Here is a 27229-nt window from a genome sequence, read left to right as displayed (position 1 = left end):
ATAAGATACTAATTAATTGAAAAAAAAAAAAAAAACTCTTATCAAAATAAGGTAACTTTTTATATTTTTAGAGGAGGCAAAATAACATAGCTTAAGAGTTTATAAATTTTGATTTTTTAAAATAATTCCATAATTACAAATTTGAATCTAACATTCTCATTTTATAATGTTTTGTTTGCTAGTAAATATTTAGTTAAAAATATAATATTTTTAGTTAATCAAATCAATCTACAAAAATTTTTATAAAATATTTTACACATAAAATTTTCGTAAAACATTTTATATTTGCCTTTTTTGTTGAAAACATCAAGTTTGCCTCTTTCTTAAGGCTGATCTTCTGCAACAAAAAGAGTTAAAAAAAAGTTTCTTGCTTCATTACAATATTAAACTGTTGCAGCAATCACTCCCTCGTTAGATGTTCAACCAAACAAAATTTTATTGATTTATTTTTAAATTAAAAACAAAAATGCTTGTATGCCTAACTTTGGTTTTGAGGATCTCCCTTTAATTAGGGAAAAAAATAAATATATTCAACAAGAAGTAATAACAGTTATCATCTATAAAGGCTGTCTTAGAACAGACTCAAATTCTTCAGTTTTGGATGTCCAATAGATATACCTATTATTGATGGTTTGGCTCCTTTTCCCCCCTTTTTAATACAATACTTTTTTTTTTTTGGTTTTTGTTTAGTTGGTGGTTTTAACGTTTTAGAACTAAATTTTGTAGTTTTAAATTATACCGATATTATATGAACACGACAATATATGAGGTATTATATTTTTTTAAAAACTAGAGTATGGCAATGTGGAATATATTCGGACATATTTTAGGTTATAAAGTAAACCATTAAAATATTAAAAATCGTATCTAATATTAATTTTAAAATAATAGATAATAAAAAGGTAAAATGATATCCATAAATAAAAAACAAAAAAATAATAATAAAAAAGTTTTAACAATAATCTCACAAATAAATAATGTACAGTCCTATATAGAAATTAATGTATTAAATAAAAAATCTAAACTAAGAAATAAGAAGCCCAACCTATCAATCTGGAGTCTGGACCCATATCCAAAATCAAAAGTAGTGTCTCAACCAAAAAAGCCCAAATCAACGAAAGGTCCCAACGGTGCAAAACAGAACGACAAAGCTAAAACCTAAAACCAAAGCTTTAGAGAAAATAATATTAGGATCGGAAAACGCAAGAAGCAACGACGAGGTGCGCCTGCCACAGAGAGAGAGAGAGAGAGAGAGAGAGAGAGTCAGAGTCTCACCGCCGTGGTGGGTCGACGGTCCTTGGATCGCCGGAAAGAATGCCAGGTTTTTTCAACAGTTCTCTCTCTCTCTCTTTTTTTTTGCTCTGCCGTGTCCGGCCGTGTCCGTGCCGTGCCCAGAATAAAAAAACAAATTTTTTTTGGCTGGGTGCATATTCGACACGTTTGTATCCGTATCCGACCGTGCCGTGTACGTGTCGGACACGGGTACTTTGCCAATTTTACCGTGTCCATGCATTTAAATTTATCGTAATATATGTATAGTAGCATGCTTTTTAGGATTGTAGGCTAATTAAGTTGTTAATGTGGATAATAATGCGGGAATTGATGCTTTGTTGAGTTTGAATTTTTGTTTTTTATTTTTTGGAAAATACTAAAGCTTCAAACAGTTTTACAAATTTTTATATGATGTGGTTGACCGGTTATTAGTAAGTGAAAAAGTGATGGGTCCAAATGAGAATTAGTAAAAATTTGCCTCGGCAATAATTTGTGGCTGTACTATTACTTTTTTTTTTTTTTGTTTTTTTGTTTGGGGGTTAATTTCTGCTTTTGGCATAGTTCAGGATGGTAATGTATGATTGGTCTTGCCAGGGCATCTAGATGTCTATTAGGATCTTGAGAGCACAGAGGTTTCATTTTGTTGAAGATGTCTTTAAGTTCGAATAATACACAAGTAACTGAGGTTGGGAATTGTGGTGGCCGTCGAAATGATTCTTGTGATAATGAATGTAATGAAAGTTGTTTGAGAAATGAGGAGGATGAGGGAGTGGGGGAGGAGGAAGATGAGGAGGATGAGGATGAAGATGTGGATTTCAACCCGTTTCTAAAGGAAGCCCTTTCACCGGAAGCTTCTTCGAGCTTGAGCTCTGAAATTGATGGTTTGGATGGTGATGTTGTTGACAGTGGGGGAAAGACTTTTGATAATAGTGTGGGAGTTAATTTGTCGAAGCCAAGTAGTGCAGTGCAAAACTCGGCTGTTGGAGATTCTGAGCATGGCGAGGAGGAAAGTGTGATGCAAGCTTCGGTGTCTCTTGAAGGAGTGTGTGAGAAGGAATTGAAAAATTCTGTTTCCAGAAATCCTAAGAAGAGAAAATCTTGCTCAAACTCTCAACCAAAAACTGATACTGTTCAAACAAAGGACAATGGCAGTGAAAGTGATTATATTGATGTTTTGGTAGGAGAGTTAAGTAATTCAACACAATCCCAGATGCCCATAGTAGATTTAGAGAATGAGGATGCTATCTGCAAACGTACTAGGGCTCGTTATTCCCTTGCAAGTTTTACACTCGATGAGCTTGAGACTTTTCTTCAAGAAACTGATGATGATGATGACCTTCCAAATGTTGACGATGAAAAAGAATACAGGAAGTTTCTTGCAGCTGTTTTAAATGGCGGAGATGGTGATGGTCAGTCAAATCAAGAGAATGAAAATGTTGATGATGAAGATGAGGATGAAGATAATGATGCTGATTTTGAGATAGAACTTCAAGAGTTGCTTGAGAGTGATGTTGATGAAAGTCCTAGAGATAAAACCAGAAAGGAGTTTGGGGGAGCTGGGCGGCGGCCAGAGACTAGGCAGAACAGGTGCCAAAAGAACTCTTCCCAATATAAAAAGAAGCTTTCAGTACAGGCAAAGAGGCCATTACGTCCCCTCTTGCCAGTTTTGCCAAATGGACCAACTGCAGTCTTCCCTACTAATTGTGGGAAAACTTTGATGCCTCATTCATGCACAGCAGAGGATGGTTCTATAAATGGATTTACACTCCATCAAATAGGCCAGTTACATTGTTTGATACATGAACATATGCAACTTCTCATTCAAGTATTTTCTCTGAGTGTTCTTGACTCTTCTCGGCAACAAATTGCTTCCCAGGTTCGGGGACTGATTTTTGAGATACTTCAAAAACGCAATGAAGTATTAGCCTGGAGAAGTGTCCCATATCCTAGTATTTGCTTTAACCCTCCATATGTTTGCTCATCAGTGCCAGATGAACATCCCAAAGTGGCCCCAGCACGATCCACCTTAGAGTCATGTCCTCCATTTAATGCACAAAGTGTATGCTATCCTGTAAATAACCGGATGTTGGCTTCTCAAAACATGTCTCCTTCTAAAGGAAGATGTGTACGTGTTTTCAATGAGCAATTGGGTTCTTTCCAAAACATCGAGGACACCTTTTGGGTGCCTTCGATAAATGGTCCGGTACTGTCCATCTTGGATGTGGCTCCACTCAATTCAGTTGGGAGATATATGGACGATGTTTATACTGGTATGTTATGTGGAAGCTTTCAAGTGTTTTTCATGCTTTTACAATCATTTGCTTGTTCAGAAGTTTAACCTTTATATGCTTTGCCATTGGTATGAAATTCTTTTCACAGCTGTTCAGGACTATCGACATTGTCCTGTGAAATCTAGTAGTGATGCTCCCTTTGAAAGAGAACCACTGTTTCCCCTTCGTTCTTTCCCGTTGTATGCTGAAGCTAATTCTGAAGTTTTAAGGGGACCCATTACCTCTGCTGTTAACATGGTTTCATCTACACCCGGTCAACAACCGCCTAAAAAAACAATGGCTGCTGCACTTGTAGAAAGCACCAAGAAGCAGTCAGTTGCTTTAGTTCCCAAGGAAATTGTAAAGTTAGCTCAGAGATTTTTTCCTCTCTTCAATCCTTCATTATTTCCACATAAGCCACCCCCTGCAGCTGTTGTAAATCGGGTGCTTTTCACCGATGCAGAGGATGAGTGAGTTGCATGCTTTCTTCTCTGTTTGGTAGATGACTGTTTGACTGTTTTATTGCTGAATTGGGGGCTTTACTTGATATTGATTACCCACTATTTTCAGTTTTAGAATGCCTTCATTTTGAGGTGCATTGCTTTTCGTAGTTATACTTTTGTCATGGTATAAGAGAAAGACCCATGAAATTTAAATCTAGAAATCATCTGACTTTAGGTGTGGATATCAGTGGTACAGAAATATTTTGATAAAAATTATGGAGTTGATAGCATGTTAGGAATTTAGGATTCATTTTTTAAAATATAACATCTTAAATAAACAATTAAAATAAAAATCTTAGGATTGCTTTCTAACAGGAATCTCTCCTATGATTCGCAATTTTTGCAATCCTTAATGCCTTATTCACCTATTAGAATAGGTATATTGTTTGATACACTGGGAGATGAAATCATATCTAAAAGAAGCCTTTGCTGCATAGTCAATTTTACCAGGTCTGACTAATGGTGGAACAGTAGCTTTAAGATCTCCATACATGATTGAAGTTATTTCAAGTATACAAGTATGTAACTAACTAATAGTTTTTTTCATTTTAGTCCTAGGTGGGCCCTATTTTTTTTTTTTTTTGATAAGTTCCTAGGTGGGACCTATTTAATTTCTGTATATTTTTTTAATGGAAATTTCTGTAGTTGATGATGGCGTTACACATTAACCTTTATGTTGCACAATTGTTTCCTGTACGTACTTCCATGTGCCATGGTCCTAGCAATCTAATATCTATAATAACCTTATAAGGCAGGCTTGTGAAGTTTCACATGTTTTATATTGGGAATCAATGCAGGCTGTTAGCACTGGGGTTGATGGAATACAATACAGATTGGAAGGCTATTCAACAGCGCTTTCTTCCATGTAAATCGGAGCATCAGGTAATTCTAGACTATGAATTCCTATGATGCACAGGTACAGATACGAGTATGGATATGATACGGGTATGGGTACAGGAATACAACATTTTTTGAAAAACTTAGGGTATGATATGTTAGGGATACATGTATTAATAACTTATTAAGAATTTATATTATATATTGTTAAGCATATATCAATTTAAAAGCAATAATGGATAATAAAGTGAATCCATGGATTAAATGATGTTTAGAAAACAAACCAAGATCAAAAGAGTAAATAATAGATAACTAGGTAAGTGTTCAACATTGAAACCAATATATAAAACATATAAATAAAAATTCTTACAAGTTTGAGCTATCTCTCATTATTGGGGGTTGGATTAGAACGATATCCAAGTCATATCACGGGTGTATCCTAGATGTATTGGTTTTTTTTTTAAATGACTGGGTATGTATCTTAGAGGTATTTGGTATGATACCGGTACGATATGTATTGGAAACGGGTACGTGAGCAAAAGTGGAGTATCTGTGCATCCTAGATGAATTCTAAACACAGAATTTTTCTGGTAATCATTGTTTAGACAGAATTCTGTGGTTGCTTAGACATTTGTGTTTCTATTCCTCCTGCTCTTTCTGCAATGGAGGGAAGGAGCTCTTAATGGCAAAGGACATAAAAACAATTTTTTTTTTTTTTTGGTTTTCTTGTGTTCAAACTTCTAAGGGCTTGAAACTCTATTATATCAGTCAAAAGATGAAAGGAAATTAGTTACCTTTTTTTTTTTTTCATTGATAAGCTACACTTGCACCTAGTAGTTTTTAAACCAACGACTTCACCCTCCACCCATTCTTGTGGAAGGAGGAAGTACCATTTGAGCCAAATCTCATTGGCAAGAAACTAGATGCGTTGCAAGACTTAATTGAAATTATTGTTTGCTTGATGGCTATGGTAATGTGTTTTGTGAGTGTATTATGTCCCACAAAATTCTCAATTAAAAATTTAAATAATCTGAAATCTTATCCCTATCTTAAAAACCTGAAATCTGATTCTCACTGATTCCCGTCTGAAAAATCTTTTTATTTTTTTTAATTATATATATATATATATATATATAAAGAGAGATTTCAAACAACAATAAAATCAGAAGCAATAAATTCTGAAATAATTTTGGTTGTGTTCCCTGAATCAGAGGGGCTGTGCCAGTTATCCTTTTAAAAAGTCCCATTTCCAATCCTAGCTCTTTGGTTAACTAGTTTTACTAGATGTGAGTTTTTCTTACCTATGAGTCTTTGTGTGTATTCAATATCCTCTCTCTATGAGGAAATAAATTGTTTTACAGTACTACTTCTTAAGGATTAAAAAAGAAAAAAAAAACTTGATAAGAGATTAATATAGTCAATTAATTTTTTGGTCATTATGTACATTGTTGAATAAAGATTGCAGTTGGTTTTAGAGTTTCACAATCATGATGTTAGGGAGTTATAGTATTTGTTAGTTCGTTTAAGTTCGAAGGTTAGTGTCATGTTGGTTTGAGGTGTGTTGTAGTTCATCAACATAATTGTCATGATTAAGCAATAGTGGACTATTTTAATTGACATGTATCGCTTTTGTTGCAGATTTTTGTTAGGCAAAAGAATCGTTGCTCATCTAAAGCGCCAGAAAATCCCATAAAGGTATCTCAACAATCTTGAGCACAACCAAGATAAATTATAAATTATCTTAATCTCATCTTATTTCATCCTAATTGATAGTCATTTTAAGCTATTTTTTTAATTGGCTAGTTATACATGCACCCAATGGGTCTTGAACCCATGATTTTACCCTCCACACAGAACTTATAAGTGGTGGGGCTATAACTTTTTTGTTTTAATTGTATAAAACAATGCTGCTAATTTGTGGCTTCATCTTTATCTATCTCCAAAATTTATTGTTCTTGGTCTAATTTTTTTGATAAGTAATAAGAGTTTTATTGAAAAAAAAATTCTCTATGGTCATGATGGTGAACACAAAGTATCTTAAAACATTGCAAGAAGATTAAGTGGAAGATCCAAAAGAGTGGATATGCATTCTTTGACTATTCTACCAAACATGTCATCACCTTGATGGTTGAGAAAAATTTATGTTACTAGGATGTTTGAATATTTTAACTGGTGATTCATTGGTCTTATATCAGTTCAGGAGGTGATCTTTAGTTAGATTGTTTTGATAGATAAAAAAAAATATGCCATTTGGGTTATGTCCTCCTTTTGTTCGTCGGTAGACTTTTAATGTAGTTGTTTACTACTTCATGCAGGCAGTTCGGAAAATGAAAACCTCTCCGTTGACTGTGGAAGAGATAACTTGTATTCAGGAGGTAAATTCAACCTAGAGATTTTTGAATTTATTATTTTTCTTAAGAGGATTTCTGTTTGATTGATAGCTATGTGATTTACTATCTGATCCAAATATCCCAGGGACTTAAGGTTTATAAATTAGATTGGATGTCTGTGTGGCGATTTGTTGTCCCACATAGAGATCCATCCTTACTACCTCGGCAGTGGCGTGTTGCCTTTGGAACTCAGAGGTCATATAAGCAGGATGCAGAAAAAAAGGAGAGGCGGCGGTTGTATGAGTCAAGACGAAGAAAGAACAAAACTGCAGATTTGGCAAGTTGGCAAACTGCATCTGAAAAGGAGGTTTGTTACCTTTGATCTAGAAAACCGCATTGAAATTTAATTCTTCACATCTTCCCATTGCTTTTACACAATATTCTAATTAGTTTTTCATGGATCAGATAACTTTGTCTGAATTGCTGATAATAATTAAAACATGCATGCACAGCCGCAGACTATGTCTCATCAAAATTTGTGGTTTTCACTGTAAACTAGTTGGCCTCTGCTTTGAGTCACTTAGTGCAATCTTTGTTCATCACCTATTAAGCTTTCAAGTGTAATGGTAATGTTGAATAGAATGGGAAATATAGTCCATAAATGATTGAATTAGAAAAACAGTAACCATGAATTTACTTGCTAATATAATGCTTACTTGTAACCTTGTTAATGTGTAAATGTGTTCGTACTTGTATATGATTATGTGCATGCATTAGTCTATGCATTTGTGTGGTCTTCTTGCGCTGAGCACGCCTCAGCATTACTCGTTTTCATTGAGGTAGAACTGTAGAAGAGTTTGGTCTCAGACTGGGCTTGGCTCGTAAACCTTACTATAAAGCTTAGCTTCATCTCGTCAATGATAATTTAACTCTGTACAGTTGTACTTGCTACAGGATGATCAGGCTGAAAATGCTGGAGAAGATAATAAAAGTGGAGATGAGAGCACAGATAATGCAGGGGAAGGTTATGTTCACCAGGCGTTTTTAGCAGATTGGAGGCCGGATGGCTTCAGCCTCAATTCTTCTGCACTTCCTTGCTCAAATGTAAAAGACAAAAGCATTCCTGGGAATACACTATCACAAGAGGGTTCTCATATGAGGGAACAGCAAATTTATGATGGGTCTAGAGAGGCTCAACTCCAGACTGGTATCATGCACAAGTTTTCACCTTCGTCACAGTGTACCCAGCACCCTTATATTTCATCTCAGTTTGCTAGTGCTAGAAATGGTACAGCTAATATCATGGAGCCAAATCATCCAGCTTCTGGTATGACGTCAAATAACAGAAAATCTCAATTCTGGTTTCGGCCTTATCGTGCTCGTAAAAAAAGTGGTGCTTCTAATTCTCACTTAGTGAAATTAGCGCCAGACTTGCCTCCTGTGAATCTTCCACCATCTGTTCGTGTAGTCTCTCAGACAGACTTCAAAGGCTTTCAGTTTGGAGCATCTACCAAGAAATCTGTGCCTGGAGGTATTTGTAATTCTGGAATAGAAAATTTAGTTTCTGGAATTCCTCATGCTATGAATTTGGGAACCACCCATTTAGTAAAAACTGTACGGAAAAAAAATAGTCCACTGAAAGACAATGTTAGATATTCCCATATAGAAGAATCTGAAGTTGCTAAGAATAAATGTATTCCTGTGGAAAGACAGATTGATTCTGATCTTCAGATGCATCCTTTACTGTTCCAGTCCCCTGAAGATGGACATCTGCCCTATTACCCATTGAACTGCAGCACTAGCACTTCTAGTTCTTTCAGTTTCTTTTCAGGAAATCAGCCTCAATTGAACCTAAATCTCTTCCATAATCCTCACCCAGAAAACTATGTTGAAGGTTTCAATAAATCTCTGAAGTCAAAGGAATCTGCAGTATCTTCTGGTATTGACTTCCATCCACTGCTACAAAGAACCGAACAAGTATATACTGACTCAGTAAGTACTGAGAAAGCTTTTGATGCTGTCCAGACTGAGTCACTAGTAAGTCATGGTCTGGCTACTAGTGTTAATCCACCAAGTCCTATGGAGAAAGCTAATGAACTGGACTTAGAGATCCACCTAAGCTATACATCCAGAAATAAGAAAGGCATGGAAAATAGAGATGTGACTGCATGTAATCCAACTATGTCAGTAGTGGCAGCATCACACTCTGGGTCTACAACGAAATCCCAAAACATCAATGGCCCACATTATGAGCAGGATGATATTTGTCCCACAGTCAGTACTAAGCTTGTTTCAGGTGGCCATGGATTGGCAATACCAAGTAATAACATCAGCAGATATCCCATGGATGATATAGGTGACCAGTCTCATCCAGAGATTGTGATGGAACAGGAAGAATTGAGCGACTCTGATGAAGAAATTGAAGAACATGTAGAGTTTGAGTGTGAGGAGATGGCTGATTCTGAAGGAGAGGATGGATCAGGCTGTGAACAAATTGCTGAGATTCATAATAAGGTGACTCAACTCTTTCTTATGAGAAATGAGAAGCATGCATCTTTTTTTGTTAAGTGCTATTGCCCTTCCAAATTCTATATATTTGCAGACTGAACCTCATTTTACATAAAATTTTTGGGTTCCAAGGTAAAGTTTGACCTTTTATATCTTGAAAGCTTCATCATCATCCCTCACAGAAGAACTAAAACTACTATAGAATTTGCGTTCGCAAATTTTTCTAGATGATTGGTTAAACTGGGTTTCCCATTTCAGACGTTTCAGCCATTTTGCTCTATCTTTGGTCCATTTCTTCTTATAAAGTTGGCATAATCAGTTGAAAACAAAATAATTTCTATTAATCTTTAGTATGACTCTTCTGATTGAATAATTGTATATGATTGAATCCTGCTTTGGATAATTTGCATAGCTATAATAATGAAACTAGGACGATTCAGTTTTCATGTTAGGCAAAGATTCAAATCTAAGACAGCTAATTCAGCCCCAGCCATTCTTTCACTACTTAATCCAATACCCCAGGTGCCTCTTCAAAAATATATATTTATATATATATGGAGCTCACTCTAATGATGCTGCTTTTAATTGGCCAAGATAAATCAAATGCACCTTGTGTTTTGATTTTTGATATTGTAAATGTGCTCTCCCTCCTTTTCTAGGACTTCTATATTCTATCTTGGCCTAAAGCATATCATAGCGTTATGAACACTGGGTGGCTTTACTAATTTACTTTACAAATTTTATTTATGCCATGTTGACATTGTTCTGGTCTCTATAGTTTTTGCTATCTCACCATCTCTCTCTCTCTCTCTCTCTTCTTTTCTGTGAACTTCATTTATTTTTGTTCTGGGAGAGTAGCTAATTATTCCTGGATTTTTCTATTTTGTCTCCTGTTAATAGGAGGGCCAGAATATCGCTTTGGAAAATCTAGCAACAGGTGCAGCTAGTAATGATACACAATGCGAACCAAGGACCCATTGTCATCCTCAAGGCGATGTTCATGTCCTTGGAAAGGACATCACTCCTTCCCTTGAGTTGGGTTTGTCTAATCAAGGGATGGATGATTCAAGTAATTTTTCATGGTTGAGTTTAGATTCATGTGCACCAGATCGTCTTTTGAGCACAAAGCCTAGTCATGAAGAAAGTACAACCGGTGAAGGTCCTATGTCCAAAAATTTATCTTCGCTTCGTCCCAACAGATCTTGCAAGAAGAAAAAAACAAGCAACACAGATGTTACAGTGCAGAAACATGCTGTGGTCATGGCAAAACAGCTCAGCCTTGGTCCTCTGGCTACTCCCACAATGAAAAAATCAAGGAAGCGTGCATGCAGATCTAATACAAGTTTGAACATAGGATTGACTTTTGAAAGCTCCAGTGGTGATGGTAAAGATAGACTTGGTTGATTGCTGATCTGTCCATGCTAACCAGGGTTGGTTGTATTTCCTCGGATTTCGGCACCCAAGAGGTGTCGGAGTGGAAGTAGAGAGGTGAGGAAATTTGATCTTCATGGAGTCCTCATCTTCCCCAACACTTGAATTAGGGGATTCTGGTGATTCAAACATCTGCATACAAGGCTAGGATGAAGGTCTCTGTCTGTTCGGTGAATATTTTTGTGAATTGAATGAGAAACAGCAGGAGTGATTTGGGGAAGCTGGGGTAATGGGCTCTAGGTATGCATTTCACATAGGCAGTTATTATGTTAATCCATTGGTTGATGTAATAATATCAGTCAGTTTGTTTTGATAGTTAGGTTTGTGTACAGACATTTTGCTTGTATATTCTCCATTGATCTCTCATAACAATGAGAGTAGCTGTTTTTGCTAACATAATGTAGTTTCACGGAATAGCAGAAACTGTTTATAAGTCATAACAATCAAAGAAAATTTCACAGTTCTACTAACAGGTTGTAGTTTCTTTTGGTGTGTACTCTTGGTGGATTAGAGATGCACTTTTCCTTTGACCATTTGTTTTCAAGCTGCACTTTTTTATATTCATACCCTTGTATCCAGCCTTCAATCACCCATAATGCAGTGTCAGGATGAAATTAAAACAAAATGTGGGAAGTGTTTGCATGGTCTTATGAATTGATATTTACCCTAATGATACTTTCAAGATTCAAGACCATGGGTACAGAATTTTAATGCACATGAGAAAACAACTATGGCTAACAAAATAAATAACATAGAATTTCGGAATGCATGATAATTGGGTGGGCCACATGCATATATTTAATTAGCTCCCCATTACAAACAACACTTTACACCGTTTGAAAGTTCCCAACTCTGAATCCCTAGTTTCTTTTCAACAGTTTGTCTTGACTATACAAATCTCATAGTAACTACATTATGACAAATATATGCGCGAGGGAATATATATGGATAGCCAATTGTAGATAAATAAAAGCCATGAATGAAGAAGGAAGCTTGAGTATGGAAATTTTCAAATATATTGTTTAAGATAAAACTAGTAACACAATTTTGCACACAATTTACTGAATTAGTAGGGTGTGATAGTGAAAAATAAAAGTGATGTTAGTGGTGGGTTTATGTGAAAAGTGATTGTCCGCTACTCACAGCTTGCTATCTCAACAAACTATAGAAAAAGTTGTGAAATAAGTTATGTTTAGGATAAACTTGAAAACTTAATATATTAATAAGAAATGATAAAATATCTCAAAAAAAAAAAAATCAAATTATAATTGGGAGGGGGCAAAAGTTGTATGATCATTGTTAGTCTATTGGACTTAGATTTTTTTTTTTTTTTTTTTTTTTTTTTTAGCTGATCATTCGAACCCCTAGCCTTTTGCCTATGCTCGCGTGAGAAAGATTTACACAGCCCCTATACAAAATAATTAATCCAATTAGTCGTCCTAATTTACACAACATGCAATAGAATGAGGAGAAATACCGAAGCCTATGACACTCACAAAACCAATTGAGAAAATGGGTTGATGTATGATGAACCAAAATGATATTAAAGTTGTTATTATTATTATTATTATTAAATGCATTTTGAAAAAAAGTACAATTTCAAACCACAACCCCAAACCAAATAAAGTGGTCACTTTTTATTATAAAAAAAAAAATGTGGTCACTACCGAGCACATCTAGATCTAGTGTAGTGAGTTATATTGTGCTTATATTTTGGCCTTAAAAAAAAAGCATTTACCCTAAAAATGTTTACATTTTTGATATCCAACATTTTATATATTGAACTTACTCTATAAGTGAATATTTAATTTTAAGGGTGTAAAATTTTGGCATAGTTATTTAATCTACTCTGGATTTCTCTATTCCACATGACTTTTGATGAATAAATTAAATGCTAAATTGCTAATATGAACCTCTCTGTGCCATGTGTGGAGTCCATTTGGATCAAACCATGTTGTTTTCCTCAAATATCACCATGCAATGTTCATTGAAAGTAAAAATGACTGTCGGTTAGACACCTTAAAAAGTTAAAATATGAATCTCTCTTGTACTATCTCACAACTTCTTCGCAGTTTTGACATAATAAAATCTGTCATTACTTCCCTCAAGTTCAACTATCATGTCGATTCTCATGAACAAGAACAAGGATTCCCTTAAGATGAATATTTATCATCATTGTTTGTTAACAATTAATAACAGTCGTAGATTTCCCTGACATGAAAATAAAAAACAATAATATTGTAAATCTAAAATAGAAAAAAAAATTACGTATATAGCACAAGTATAATATGTTTATATTTTAAATTTTGAAACAAAAATATTGAAACATTTTCCATTTAATTTTTTGGATACATTTCCAAAAAAAAAAAAAAAAATTGGAGATAAATACAATGAAAAGAATGTAAATATAATAATAGATAAAAGGATTGTTCTTTTTCAGTTAGCTTGAGTTCTAATATAAAGGAACATATATTATTTCACATGAATTTTACCAACACTTTTTTTTTTTTTTTTTGGCTAAGAGAATTTTACCAACACCTAGATCCTCAAAATAACTAGAATACATTGCAATATAAATAAGGATTATGATTATGAATATGATGAGGGCCGTGCATGACGACCAAAGAGAGAACGTAGCTATAGGATATATAATTTATTTTCTAAAATATTCATGAAATTATATATTATGATTAGTCATACGTTAAGAAAAAAGTTTTTCTCATAAGAGAATTTCATTTAAATGTATTAAACTCTTAATTAAGAAATGTTTTTTTATATAACCCTTTACCAAACCAACAAAAGGGCAATAATTTTTTTCCCCTCTAAAATAAATAATGTCATGCTGCTTTCTTTTTTAAGTAATGAATTTTGTGTTCTATATAAATAAAAAATTTATATATTTTTAAATTAAAATTTTCATTTACTCATATTATGAGTCAATTTACTAGTGATAGATTATATTGGGGATTAGGTTTTTCCAATCATGATAGTTAGAAGGGAATGAGAAAATAGAGTTTCACACCATTCAAAAAATTTCAACTTGTAACAGTATATTTTAATGTAATCTTTAATCTCAAACCAATCAATTTCTTTTGAAGTATATAAAAAATGATTATGATCTCTCTTCTTAAATGCATTGCTTATCTCAATACATTTATAAATATATATCGAATCAAAACATACATTTCAGCATCAGAATCAGCCTAGCTCGTCGGATGTGGAGGCGGGAAAGGGGTTTTGGAATGGTATTTGGAAGCTGAAGGTCCCTAACAAAGTGAAACATTTTCTGTGGTGCGCGGTCCGTGAGGCGTTGCCCACTAAATGTAATCTGCACAGGCGTCAGGTATTAAGTTCTGGTATTTGTGATGCTTGTGGTGACTATGGTGAAGACGAGATTCACGCCTTGTGGTTCTGTGATGCGGTGAAGCCCATTTGGATGTCAGATGCTCGGTTTTCTTTTCTTCGTGCTCATCATTTTTCAAACTTTGGTGATCTGTTTCAGTTTTTATGTTCGCATGGATCCTCTAATCTGATTGCTCTGTTCGCTATGGCTGCTTGGGGTATCTGGGAGAGGTGAAACAGGGTGAGGGAGGGGCAGAAAACTTGGGGTTCAAATTTGGTGATGCACCGAGCTTCAGAGCTTTTGCAGGAGTATCGGGATGTACAATCGGTGAATCCACGGATGGCTGTCCGGAGTATGGATTTGCGTTGGAAGCCACCTGATTCAAGTGTTTACAAAATAAACTTTGATGGCGCTTTATTCCTAGAACAAAGGTGCGCCGGCTTAGGGGTGGTTGTGAGGGACTCGGCTGGGCTTGTCATGGCTGCGTTAAGTCAGAGAGTGCGGCTCCCAGGTTCGGCTGATGTGGTGGAGGCTTTGGCAGCTCGAAGAGCCATCTGCTTTGCTCAGGAACTCAGCCTTCACAATGTGGTGATTGAAGGGGACTCTTTGAAAGTTATTGAAGCCATTATCGATACTAGGCCAGTGCAGACTTTGTATGGACATATTATTGATGAGATTAGACTGTTATCTTCTTCTTTTATCTGTAATTTTTTGCATGTCAATCGTAAGGGCAATAAGCTAGCTCATGCCCTTGCTAGACGAGCAGTTTTATCTGCTAACATCGATGTGTGGATAGAAGAACTTCCACGGGATTTGGAGGATGTTGTTTAGTTTGTTTTTTTCCAGTAATAAAGTTTCATTTACCTTTTCCTCAAAAAAAAAAAAAAAAAAAAAAAAAAAAAAACAATGATTAATTAGACAGATTAGGAAAACAATTTGTTGATAATCTATTGAGATTATTTTCAATTATTAAGAGCACTTTCTCTACAAAAACTACAAATTTGTCCACCCAGAACTTTTAAAAAATAAACAAAACTTAGTAAAGTCTCATAATTCTACCCAATTGAGTCTATCTTTATTGCTAGTTATCTCTTATCTCCTATGCTTGGTCATCCATTTCGAAGGTCAAATTAAGTGCTTGATAACAAACCATAAAGGAATTTTGTTCTGAATTCTAGATCTTCATAAAAGGGCTCCTTGACTAGTCCACAGTCCAAATCTAATCCAGACTATCCAGTGTCCTTCAGTTTTTGGATAGCTACACCCAAATTATGATGAAAAGCAACAGAAGTGCCATACTGAACATATGGTATTAAATCTACAAAATAAAGAATACTTTCATAAGATATAGAATATGAGTTATGAAAATATCTATTAGAATTATATTGTACAAATGAATTAAAAGAAACTGAAAGACATCTCTAATTAAGAGGAGAGTCTGTAATATAATTAACCTAGTAAACATGGTGAAGGATGAATTATAAAGCAAAATCCATTCCACTGAGAAACCAGATAGCTATACATGGCTAAAATTTCCGGGTCAACTAGTAGGAACATCTCCATATGAGTGCCAAGCAAAATAATCCATCCTTGCATTCTTGAGGAGAAAAAGTGAGCAACAAATAACACCATGGAACATTAGTTTACCCAAATTTAAAAAAAAAAGAAAAAAAAAAGTGAGCAACAAATAAAGACCATGGGACCATCCAGTCTCTTCACTTCTTCTATTAGAAAACAAATAATTTTTTTCTTTTAACTATTTATATTTATGTACACAATTTAAGATTGAAATCAATATCCTAGTAAACACTAAACAATAAACATAGAGCATTGCATCAGTAGGTGTAAAAATTTATGTTAATCTTAGCATAATAATCTACTTCTTCTATTTTACATAAAATAATCACTTTTGAACAACACCTACATCATATCATCTATTTCTACTTCATTTATTAAATATTATTTTTTTATCAATTTTTTATTACTCTCTCAAATCATATATCTCTTTTTGTGTATGTAAGTAAAGAAGTACTAAAAAAATAAATTTGCATGCATATAGTATTCATGTAAATATACATGGTTACTATAGCTTATCATATTTTACACAAACTTTAAATAGATATGTGTTTCTAAAAAAACAGATTGAGGTGCAAATTTTTTGGAGTTGGATGTGCAAAATTTAACCATTATGCTATTATCCATTAACTTATGTGAGTGCTCAACAAAGATTGTGACCGTTAGCACATGTTTGTAACAGAGTTGTGACTGTGATCATGTATATATATATACACACACACCAAGGAATGAATTCACATGTCCAAGACATAACCGTCCTCTATAATAAGAAATTATAATTGGCTAAAAAAAATTTTAGTTCGCATTTTCCTTTTCTCGGTTACATGTTTTTCTCTTAAATGGATATAATGGACATTAGACATAATAATTTTAGCAATATCTAAAGCAAACTAACCAAGTAAGTAACCAAAATAAACGGAAAACTTCCTAAAAAAAAAAAAAATCAATTATGAAACAGAGAATAACACAAACATCCATATTCTTTACCTTTTTGCCAAATTCACCCATTCCAACTTTTGATCTGCATGTGCTTTAGATTGGCACTGAAGAACTCTCTTGGACTCATTTTCTTTCTTCTTCTGTGGTTCATCTTATTTCTTGGCCGCATTCTTTTACTCAAATAGTTAGGGATCTAAGATCAAATTGAGAAAATAAAGAAGAATAATTAAATTATCTCAAAATCATCAACTACACGTATCTACCAATGATATGTCAAATTTTCAACCAAACATAAAAAAGACAGGAAAAAAAAAAAAAAAAACCATGAGCTAAGGACTCACCTGAGCAAGGGAGCAAGAGAGCGAAGTGGCTGTTGAGAACAAAGGATTTTTACTTCCTAGAGGGAACTTGGCTCTATTTTTATTTTTATTTTTGATGAATCGGGAACTTGGCTCTTAAAATAGGGTAGAAAGTGAGAAATAACGCAAAGACCGTGGAATGGGCAAATAATTCAGGGGTGATGAGTGACATGTGTCACTCCTTCATTGGTGTTGGAGGATTGCATCTTTTTAAAGAGCTCGAGCTTGTTTGGTAAGAGATTTTAAACAATAGTTTTCAGTGTTTAAACATTGAAAACTTCAAACCAAAAAAAAAAAAAAGCGTTTGGTAGGTGATTTTATCCAGCTTTCAGTTTTTAAATAATATTGCTTAATAACACTTTTGTAAATATTTAGAAAAGTGTGAGATCTATAGATTTGACAATATCCAACCAATTTATGTGCCAAAGGCTTTGTAACTGAATTGACACCTCCCCATGCACAAAGTGATTGAGGGTCTAAGGGGGAAAGGATTCGAGCTGCGGGGTTAGCAGCATGTTGTAATTATTTCTCAAAAAAAAAAAAAAAAATCTTACCATTTATGTCAGAAAAGTTACATTTTTTCTTAAAAACACCTATACATACTAAACACACAATTATATTTTTTTCACTTTTGAAAAAAATGTTATTAGAAATATGATACCAAACACATTTTTTGCATTATGAGTATTTTTTTTAAAGAATAATTATGAGTACTTTAAACATGTGTGTAGGGACACGATTTTTAACGACCCAAGGATGACGTTGGGTTCGTATGTAATGGGCTCGAACAATATGATTTGTAGAGAATGGGTTTGAAAGGCTTGCCCTTAGTCGCCGGGTAGCGGTCTGGTCCTGATTTTATGGGAACTCATACAAAGGTGGGTTTGGCCAGAATAGCTAGGCTTTACATCGATATAGCTTGAGGGGTTTGGCTCCTCGGACTTATTCCGAGGAGCATCACATTCTTCCCCCTTTTCTTGTAGGGTCCTCCCCCCCTCTCTTGTCTCAGCTCTCTTTCCCTTTTATACTAGTATTTTCTTCCCGTTCTTCACCTATGTGTCAGTTTTTCTTTGATTGGGGTAATTACTCGTCTTATCAATCCATACGTTAGAGTGGTTGGGAAAAGCTGGATAGCATGGTATGAGTATGGGCTTGTCAGGCGCTGGGCTCCGCATTATGGTGTTGGCAGCTTTCTCCCTTGTACTGCTCTTGTACTGAGTTTGTTCTTTTCTTCAGGCGTTTTTATGAGATGTTGGACATGAGGTCGTCCTCGGCCACATCCTTGGGCCTTCAAGGAGCTTTCATTGCGCGTCCTCAGCAGTAGGGCTTATCGGACTGGGCTTTGGGCCCTTAACACGAAGTGGGCTGGGACCTCAGATTTCGGGCCCCACAATGTGTTTTCATAACACTTTTTAAATCATAGTTTTCACATAATTTTGAACAATAATACTTAAAATCTGCTACCAAATAGCCCCTACCTAGTTTTTTTTTTTGTCATTTTCTTCATTATCTCAGTTCTACAGTTTTTTATTTATTTTTAATAGTAATTCTAAGGATCAGTTTAGATACAACTTATTTTTGCTGAAACTGAAAACTGAAAACACTATAGCAAAATAATTTTTAAATATATGTATGGTGCCGTGAGACTTATTTTTAAGATATTTTTTTTGAATAAAGCAGTTGTAGGTCTCATGAACAGTGCATGAATAGTACTGTTACAGTGCGTAAACAGTAATAATTGTCTTTAAAAGCTGGAAACGCGTGAAAAAAAAAAAATGCCAAACACAGCATAATTCCTATCCAAACACTCACTAATACTGTGGGGTACAATTTTTACTATAATTTTTTTTTACATAGCCGACTGTGACGATTACTTGTTATTTTCGTATAAATTTATCATTTTTTTTTTTAATCATGCGTCATACGTACCAGGCCGGTATCTCATGGACCCACACGTACAGACATTGGTCTCATAGGACCATGTGCACTTCTTGGTCATGAGAAAATAATGTTGAAGTCTTGAAGAGTTGGTGAACTGGTTGAGTCTGGGTTCTGACTTGTACGTGAAAGTTGTTACCATGGGGACCAGGAATCTTTTTCAGTTTGAAAGCAAGATATGAAAATAAAATAAAATATCTCATTCCTTTTTTTTTTTTTCTGTTTCAAAAATAAAATTTTATAATATATTTTAATGAAGAAAATTTTATAATACATATTTTAGACATATAATAAAGTTTTTTCACACATTCAATTAAGTTCCATAATCTCAATAAGTTACATACCTTTGAACACATATCTTAACTATTCTAGATTATTATTATTATTTTTTCTGATTAACACATTTTCTATATATATATACTCCCTCCGTCCCACTTTGTTTGTCCTGTTTGAAAAGTCAAACATTTTAAGGGAACATCATTTATTATCTTGTCTACCTTATAAAAATATATAAGTTTACAAAACTACCCTTAAATAAATTTATCAACTTTTAAAAAAAAAAGTTATTCTTAATGAGGCTTAGGGGTATAATAGGAATATTAGTAAAGTAATAACTTTTATTTTTAGAAACAGGACAATATTTTGGGACATCTCAAAATGGAATAGAGGACAAACAAAGTGGGACGGAGGGAGTATATATATATGATAATATTGGTATTATGTCGTGTAATTGGAGTTTTACGGTTGAGATGTCCCTTATGAAATCTTTTAATTTTGAGTGAAAATTGAAGTGCTACTTTACAAAGTATATCATTCTCCCATTAATCAAAAACCCAACGATTGACTATTGTTATGTGCCAAAATCTAAATCAAGCACACTTGCATGGCCTCGAAATCCATAAGGTTCTAATATTAGAGATGAATCATTAATTGGAGTCTCAAGGCAGTTGGGCAGAGCAAAGAAATACCGATTGCTTACATTGAATTGAATTCGGATTTTTGGTTATCCGTGTGGATGCTCCCAAAAAATTGAAAATTTTTAGACAAGCCTAAAAACAATATTTGAGCTCGAGCTCGTGAGAATGCTAAAAAGCTTGAACTCGGCTTGGCTTGATTAATTAGTCAAGCCAAGCTCGAGCATAATATCAAGTTCAAACTTTAGCTCGAGTCAAGCTTTTTAGCTTGGGATCCAAAAAAATTGCATTATTAAATGCAAAAGATAGTCATTTGATAGAGACATTGAGAGTGACAAGTAAGAATCTTAGGCCTTGTTTGGATGGTGGAAACACTATCACCCATCACTCAAAAACCATTATTCATCACTCATCACTTATCACTTAAAATTCCCCAAGTTACATCCCTGGCATGTTTGGCACTACAACCTGATTGAGTTTTCATTCTCAAAACTGAAATATTTTCACTTATGTGGGACCCACGGATTGACTAAGTTCAGACTCTCTTCTTCTCCTTTCACTTCTTTTTCTCTAATCTCTCAGACTTTCTCTCTAGTTGGACTGGTTCTTTTCATTTCTCTACTCTTTCTCTAATCTCTCAAACTCTCTCTCTCTACCCGGACCAAATCAAAATTTCATTTTCCACAACCACACCACAGATCCAAACCTCACATCCACACCCACATCTCAAAAATCCAAACCCCACACCCACATCTCAATCCGAACTCCACACCCACAAGATAGAAAGGAAAAAAAAAAAAAAACATTGATCTTTTTGAGGAGATGGAGAGAGAGCTTGGCAGATTCTACCATATGTGTCGTCAAGATGACGACCCCCACCCTAGAACCACGAGACCCATTGTCGAGATGGAGACGAAAATGGAGAAGAAGGAAGACTTGAGCTTCAATTGGAGTAGCAGACCGAGACAGAGAGAGTAATGGGTTATGTTAATGGCAGATGGGTATAGAAAGAAAACAGTGGCGTGGGAAGAGAAGAGGAAGAGGAGTGGAAAAAAAGAAAAGAAAAGAAAAGAAAAGAGAAGAGATGGTTTGTGAAGGAAAAGACAAGACACAGACATGGGCCTTACAATGTGAATATATTTACAAAAATGCCATTGTAACTCTGTTTCCATAACTCAAAAACACCAAAATTTTGCTTTCATTTTCACTAACTCATAACTCAATTTGGTGAGATATGAGTGATGGAAACAGAAAATGGAAATTCATTTTAACAAGCCATGCATGTGTGGGATCCATAGATTTTGAGTGATAAGTGATGAAAATAAAGTGATGAGTGATTGAAAACACAAAATCCAAACACCCCCTTAGTTATGATAGAAATGGATTGTGAAGTTATAGTTTTGATAGAACTGGATTGTGAAGTTAGGCAAAGACTAGAAGTCTAGAAAGAATTACATTTGTAACTGAATGGGAAAGACTTACATAGTAACATATTTCACAAATGTACAAAGATTGTGGGTGGGGGAAAAGCCATACATGGGCCACTTGGATAAAAAAATTATTTAACTTAAGTCTAAAAGTGTTCCATGGTCAGTTTAGAGGGAGTTTTTAAAAAAAATTAGAGGAAAGAAATTAATGGGTAGTGGTAAGTGGTCTCATGTGAACTATGTCATTATTAATATATGTGTAATGTCATAATAATGAGTTTATTTAGTAAACATATATCAAGTTATAAATGAGCCTAAACTCGACATGTTTTGTATTGAGCCCTATTGTTCACGAGTTTGTTCAAAAACAGTTTTTTTTTTTTTTTTTTTTTTTTTTTTTTGAGCTCGGCTTGTTTATCAAACAAGCTTAAAACTAAGGCTCAAGCTTGACTTATTTATAAACAAACAAACATGAACAAACTTTTTATTGAGCTGAGCCTGAGTTGTTTAATAACATTTAGGGAAAAAAAGTAAAGCCATTCAAGGTGCTACATGGAGGGCCAACCCTTCCCTTAGGCGAGTTAGGCAATTGCCTAAGGCCCCCAAGTAAGGAGGCCCTAAAATTTTAGAAAAGAAGGGGTAGTAGGGGCAAAAAAAAAAGTTTCAGATGAATTACAAAAATCTGGCACATCCTTTTAACCAAAAAACAAAAATTTTGGTAAATCCTGTTAAACATTAGTTCTAAACAAAATCATTGCCCAAAAATAACATTATTATCATCTAGAAAACCAAAAATCAACCAGATAAACTACAAATCCGATCTAAGAGATTAACCACAAAACAATCACAAATCAAAACAAATAAAACAACTCAAATCCCTAAAGTTTTTAGTTTTACCGTTCCCTTTGTAGCTCTGCTTCTCTCTCTGCTTTCCGCCTCTCTCATCTCAATCAAGCTTGCCTTTCTCCGCCTCTCTGATTCCTTCTTTGCTCTCTGCCTCTCTCAATTGCTCAGTTCTCTGCCGCCTTTGCTCTAGGTTTTGAGTTCTCTGATATCAGGTATTATTTCATTATTTGGGCGCTTGGCATTTTTTTTTTTTTTCTGATGAATGGGCGTTGGGCTTCAGTTTCAGCCTTTCTCTTCACGTTGTTTGGGCCTTCAAGGTTTTTTTTTTTTTTTTTTTTTTTTTTTTTTTTTTGGGTTATAGATATTAGATATGATTTGTTTTGTGTTTTTTTGGAGGTGGGTCTTATTAATAAGCCTTGTGTTATGGCCATGCTTAAATTTTTGTTATGCTTGTGCTAAAATTTTAATCTTGTGTTTATATATATATATATATATATATTTTAGTTAGTAGTAATATATTGAGTAAGTCTTTATTTATGCAGGTTAAGATTGCTAAAAACTTGTTATTATTTGGTGAAACTATAACAATACTTTTTATATAAATTAGGTCCTATTTTTCATTTGCTTTACACTTGAAAGCATTTTTTATTTTAGTCTTTATAAAAAGAGTTAGAAGATAATGAAATGATACAATTGCAAGATAACAATGATGTTCATTTTGCAATACAACAAATCTTGATAATGAATTTCAAAATAATTTAGAAGAAAATGAAAATAATGATGAAAATGTCACAAATGAACAAGTTCACCATAATGATGTTCAACTAGAAGAAATGAAAATAATAATGACATGTTGAATTATTATCCTTTAAATATTTATGATCCAGGTAATTGGAAAAATATTGACACAAAATTAAGAAATTTATTAGTAGAAAGAGGTCCAATTAGAGACAATGATATAATTTTTCCTAGAGGTGATGACACTAGACATTTTTCTACTATTCATTACACTCGAATATTATCAAATGGGGAGAAGCATGATAGAAAATGGCTAGTGTATCCAAAAGATACGGACCAAGTATTTTGTTTTTGTTGCAAGTTGTTTGAGTCTAAACGTACTGGCCAACTATGTAATGAAGGAACTCGAGATTGGAAAAATATTAGTTCTAAAATTAAAAACCATGAAACAACTAGAGAGAATGTTAGAAGAACTTGAATACAAAAATTTAATTAGTTAATTTGCATCTCAAAAAGTAAGAAAAATAGATTTTAAATGAAATATATTGTAATATAAAAATATTAGCCAATGGCCTTGTAGCCAAGTGGCACCCAAGTCCCTTTGTAACCTCTTGCTCGGGGGTTCTATCCCCCACACTTACCTAGCAAAAAAAAAAAAAAAAATTTAAATAAACATTAATTTAATTAATATATAAGTATAAAAAAGGACCAATTTTTAGTTCTCGCCTAAAGCCCTAAAATGTTTAGGGCTGGCCCTGCATGGAGGTGTACTAGCACTACTATCAGAGGCACTAGCAAGCGTGGGAGCTCACATGGCTTCTGGTTATTAGAAAGTGGCTGGTATTCATCTAAACTTTGGTTTTGGGCTTGGGCTATTGTTGGCGGCGGGTCAGGGCTTGGATTTTTAGTTCTCGCCTAAAGCCCTAAAATGTTTAGGGCTGGCCCTGCATGGAGGTGTACTAGCACTACTATCAGAGGCACTAGCAAGCGTGGGAGCTCACATGGCTTCTGGTTATTAGAAAGTGGCTGGTATTCATCTAAACTTTGGTTTTGGGCTTGGGCTATTGTTGGCGGCGGGTCAGGGCTTGGATTTCTTCACTCTCTCCCCTTCTCTCTTATGGGTGGGTTTGTGAATCAGTTGCAAATACTGGTCTTAATTTGGTATCAGTTTGTGAATTTCTTATGTGTAATTTTATTTTGTAATTTTTATTAATAAAAAAATAACATATCATTAAAAAAATATCAAGTCAGTGTTCTGCTAGCTACTTAAATAATACCATTAGCGGCAGTTAGTAAGAGGACTAATACAACTCAGTTTTAAAACTTGAGGGACTAATTGTGATCATTTGAAACTTGAGAGACCAATTGCACGCAAATGGTAAACTTGAGAGACCAACATTATAGTTTCGCATAATAATTTCAGCAATATATAAACCAAACTAACAAAGTTACCAAAATAAACGGAAAACTTCCTAAAAAAAAAAAAAAAAATCGATGATGAAACAAAGAATAACAAAAACATCCATATTCTATACCTTTTTGCCAAATTCACCCATTCCAACTTTTGATCTGCTTGTGCTTAGATTGGCACTTAAGAACTCTCTTGGACTCATTTTCTTTCTTCGACTTGGGTTCATCTTATTTCTTGGCCACATTCTTTTACTCAAATAGCTTATGGATCTAAGATCAAATTGATATAATAACGAAGAATAAATAACCTCAAAACCATCAACTACACATATATACCATTGATATGTCAAATTTTCAACCAAACATAAAAAAGACAGGAAAAAAAAAAAAAAAAAAAAAGACAATGAGCTAAGGACTCACCTGAGCAAGGGAGCAAGAGAGCAAAGTGGTTGTGGCTGTTGAGAACAAAGGATTTTTACTTCTTAGAGGGAACTTGGCTCCTTTTTTATTTATTTATATATATATATATATTTTTTTTTTTTGATGAATTGGGAACTTAGCTCTTAAAATAGGGTAAGAAAGTGAGAAATAACACAAACACCATGGAATGGACAAAATCAGGGGTGATGTGTCACTCCTTCATTGGTACCATGGGCACAATTTTTGCTAGCAGACTAATAAAAATTGTGGTCTTAAAATTGTTATATTTCTTAAAAAAATTGTATAAGGGAAGAAAATATCTCATGTATCATACATAATATCTCATGGACCCACATGTTGAGACATTGGTATCATTCTCGTATGACCATGTGCACTACTTTTTTTTTTTTTTTTTTTGAGAAACCAGCATTTGAATTGATTAACTGAAATTAGCCAAAATCGGCTAAAAGTATAGCATTGACTTGTGGTGGAACATCCTTCATCCACACAAAGAACCCGTCAATATATCTCGCATGTTTTGCTAAAGAATGAGTTATTGAGTTACCCGATCTACGGGTGTGTGAAAAGGAAATACAATTGCAGGAATGTAAATAATGCTTAATAGATGAAATTAAATGGCCAAAAGAAGAGAAAGATTCCTCTTCCTTTCTTAAGGCAGAGATGACCACCTCTGAATCTCCCTCAACAATAAAAGAGGGTAGGTTGAGGTCCATTGCTAGGGTGATGGCTCGGACTGCTGCTAGTGCTTCCACTTCATCTGATAAGGATGAGAGTTGAATTTCCTCTGCCAAGGAGGCAATTTCCCATGAGAGTCACAGACAACCACTCCCATTCCAGCCTCTCCCTTATCCTTAAACATCGCTCCATCAAAATTGATCTTAAAGAATGGTGAAGGAGGAGGCTCCCACTTAGGTGGTTGCCTTTGTCGCCGAGGCAGAAGAGTATAAACAGCTGGTTGCGCCTGAGTGAAATCTTGGAGCATCTGTTTGGCTGAAGGAATGACTTGAGTGAGCGGGTAAGGCTTGTTCCTTGTTCTAAGCTAGTTGCGCTGAGACCAGATTGTCCATGCCAAAGCTACAAATAGTTTAGGATTCCTACCATTCTCCAACATGAAGCATGCCAGCTCATAGAAGTTTGTAAACTTTTTTGACCTGCAAAACAGCCATAACGTGTCAGCTTCCCAAATGGCCGAAAGTTCAGCACAGTCCCACAGCGCATGGTATCCGTCTTCTGGTTTCAAATTATAGTGGTAGCAAATATCTTCAACTAAGACTTTCCTGCAAACCAGATTGGTCTTCACTGGTAAAGCTTCCTTACACGCCCTCCAGAAGAATTTTTTTACTTTATTTGGCATCGGGAGGCCTTATATTCGACACCAAATGCTTGAAGTATCAGTCTAAACTTGATGAGAAGGCCGTGGACTAGCTTTTTCTTGAACAAGGAACCTATAACCCGACTTCATCGTATACACTCCATTGGATACATGGGGCCATATGAGTTTGTCTTCAACGTTGATGGGGCTAAGTGGGATTTTTAGTATTAGGTCAGCTTCCAAAGGAGCAAAGAAACCAGCCACAACATCCATATCCCAGCTTCTACTCATTAGGTTGATTAGGCAGTTTACTGTAGCTTCATGTAGACCATCAATGACTGCAGACAAGACCTTCGGGTGCTCTAAGCTAGGTAGCCAAGGGTAGTCCCATATCTTGATAGATTCTCCATTATCCACTTTCCAACATGCCCCTCTCCACAACACCTCCCTGCCCTTAAGTAAACTACTCCAAGCGTATGAACCACTAGCATACTTTGGGGCCTCCATGAAAGAACAGTCCGGGAAAATTTTACTTTTAAAGACTTTGTGGAGAAGCGAGTCTTTATTGTGTAGGAGACGCCAAGCTTGTTTGGCTAACAAGGCATCATTGAAGAGAGCCAGATCTTTAAGCCCATACCACCATTAAATTTGGATTGTACAAGTGTCTCCCATTTGACCCAATGAATTTTACGTTGGTCTCCTCGTTGTCCCCACCAAAATTTCCTAATAAGACTCTCCAATTCAATACATAGCCCTACAGGTAATTTGAAGCAACTCATAGTATAGGTGAGAATTGCTTGTACGACTGCTTTGATCAAGATCTCTCTCCCAGCCTG

General features: G+C 34.9%; 2 protein-coding genes and 1 long non-coding RNA gene across 7 annotated transcripts; 2 read left to right on the top strand and 1 right to left on the bottom strand.

Annotated features, from left to right (window-relative positions):
* Window positions 1-1068: 1068 nt before the first annotated feature.
* On the top strand, window positions 1069-11621 carry LOC126718807 (uncharacterized). 4 transcript variants are annotated; one of them, XM_050421156.1, is made up of 9 exons: window positions 1069-1321; window positions 1867-3542; window positions 3652-4012; window positions 4843-4927; window positions 6521-6577; window positions 7198-7257; window positions 7358-7579; window positions 8152-9726; window positions 10621-11621. In XM_050421156.1, the coding sequence occupies exons 2-9, from the start codon at window positions 1922-1924 to the stop codon at window positions 11122-11124; spliced, it is 4485 nt and encodes a 1494-aa protein (XP_050277113.1). In that variant the 5' UTR covers window positions 1069-1321; window positions 1867-1921; the 3' UTR covers window positions 11125-11621. The 4 variants fall into 4 exon arrangements, with proteins under 4 accessions (XP_050277113.1, XP_050277112.1, XP_050277114.1 ...); XM_050421155.1 differs by having other exon boundaries at window positions 1839-3542; XM_050421157.1 differs by having other exon boundaries at window positions 1834-3542.
* Window positions 11622-14773: 3152 nt separating this feature from the next.
* LOC126719913 (uncharacterized) lies at window positions 14774-15325 on the top strand. The gene has a single exon (XM_050422411.1). The coding sequence runs from the start codon at window positions 14774-14776 to the stop codon at window positions 15323-15325; it is 552 nt and encodes a 183-aa protein (XP_050278368.1).
* A 92-nt stretch (window positions 15326-15417) lies between these two features.
* On the bottom strand, window positions 15418-17532 carry LOC126718806 (uncharacterized). Of its 2 annotated transcripts, XR_007653056.1 has the most exons (4): window positions 17350-17532; window positions 17057-17201; window positions 15949-16091; window positions 15418-15812 (listed from the first exon to the last, which is right to left on the bottom strand). It is a non-coding gene; the product is annotated as an uncharacterized LOC126718806 (long non-coding RNA). The 2 variants fall into 2 exon arrangements; XR_007653057.1 differs by lacking the exon at window positions 15949-16091 and having other exon boundaries at window positions 17350-17517.
* Window positions 17533-27229: the final 9697 nt, after the last annotated feature.

Source organism: Quercus robur, chromosome 3 (assembly GCF_932294415.1).
Source record: "Quercus robur chromosome 3, dhQueRobu3.1, whole genome shotgun sequence".
NCBI lineage: Eukaryota > Viridiplantae > Streptophyta > Magnoliopsida > Fagales > Fagaceae > Quercus > Quercus robur.
Note: the sequence above shows the minus strand (reverse complement) of the source record. Positions and strands in the feature narration are given on the sequence as shown.

What these genes read in the sequence shown, in the direction of transcription:
- LOC126719913 (XM_050422411.1), top strand. Translation starts at nt 14,774, where the DNA reads ATGCACCGAGCTTCAGAGCTTTTGCAGGAGTATCGGGATGTACAATCG.
- LOC126718807 (XM_050421156.1), top strand. Translation starts at nt 1,922, where the DNA reads ATGTCTTTAAGTTCGAATAATACACAAGTAACTGAGGTTGGGAATTGT. An exon ending in TATGGACGATGTTTATACTG is followed by an intron (nt 3,543 to 3,651) that starts GTATGTTATGTG and finishes TTCTTTTCACAG; the next exon opens with CTGTTCAGGACTATCGACAT. An exon ending in CGCCAGAAAATCCCATAAAG is followed by an intron (nt 6,578 to 7,197) that starts GTATCTCAACAA and finishes TACTTCATGCAG; the next exon opens with GCAGTTCGGAAAATGAAAAC.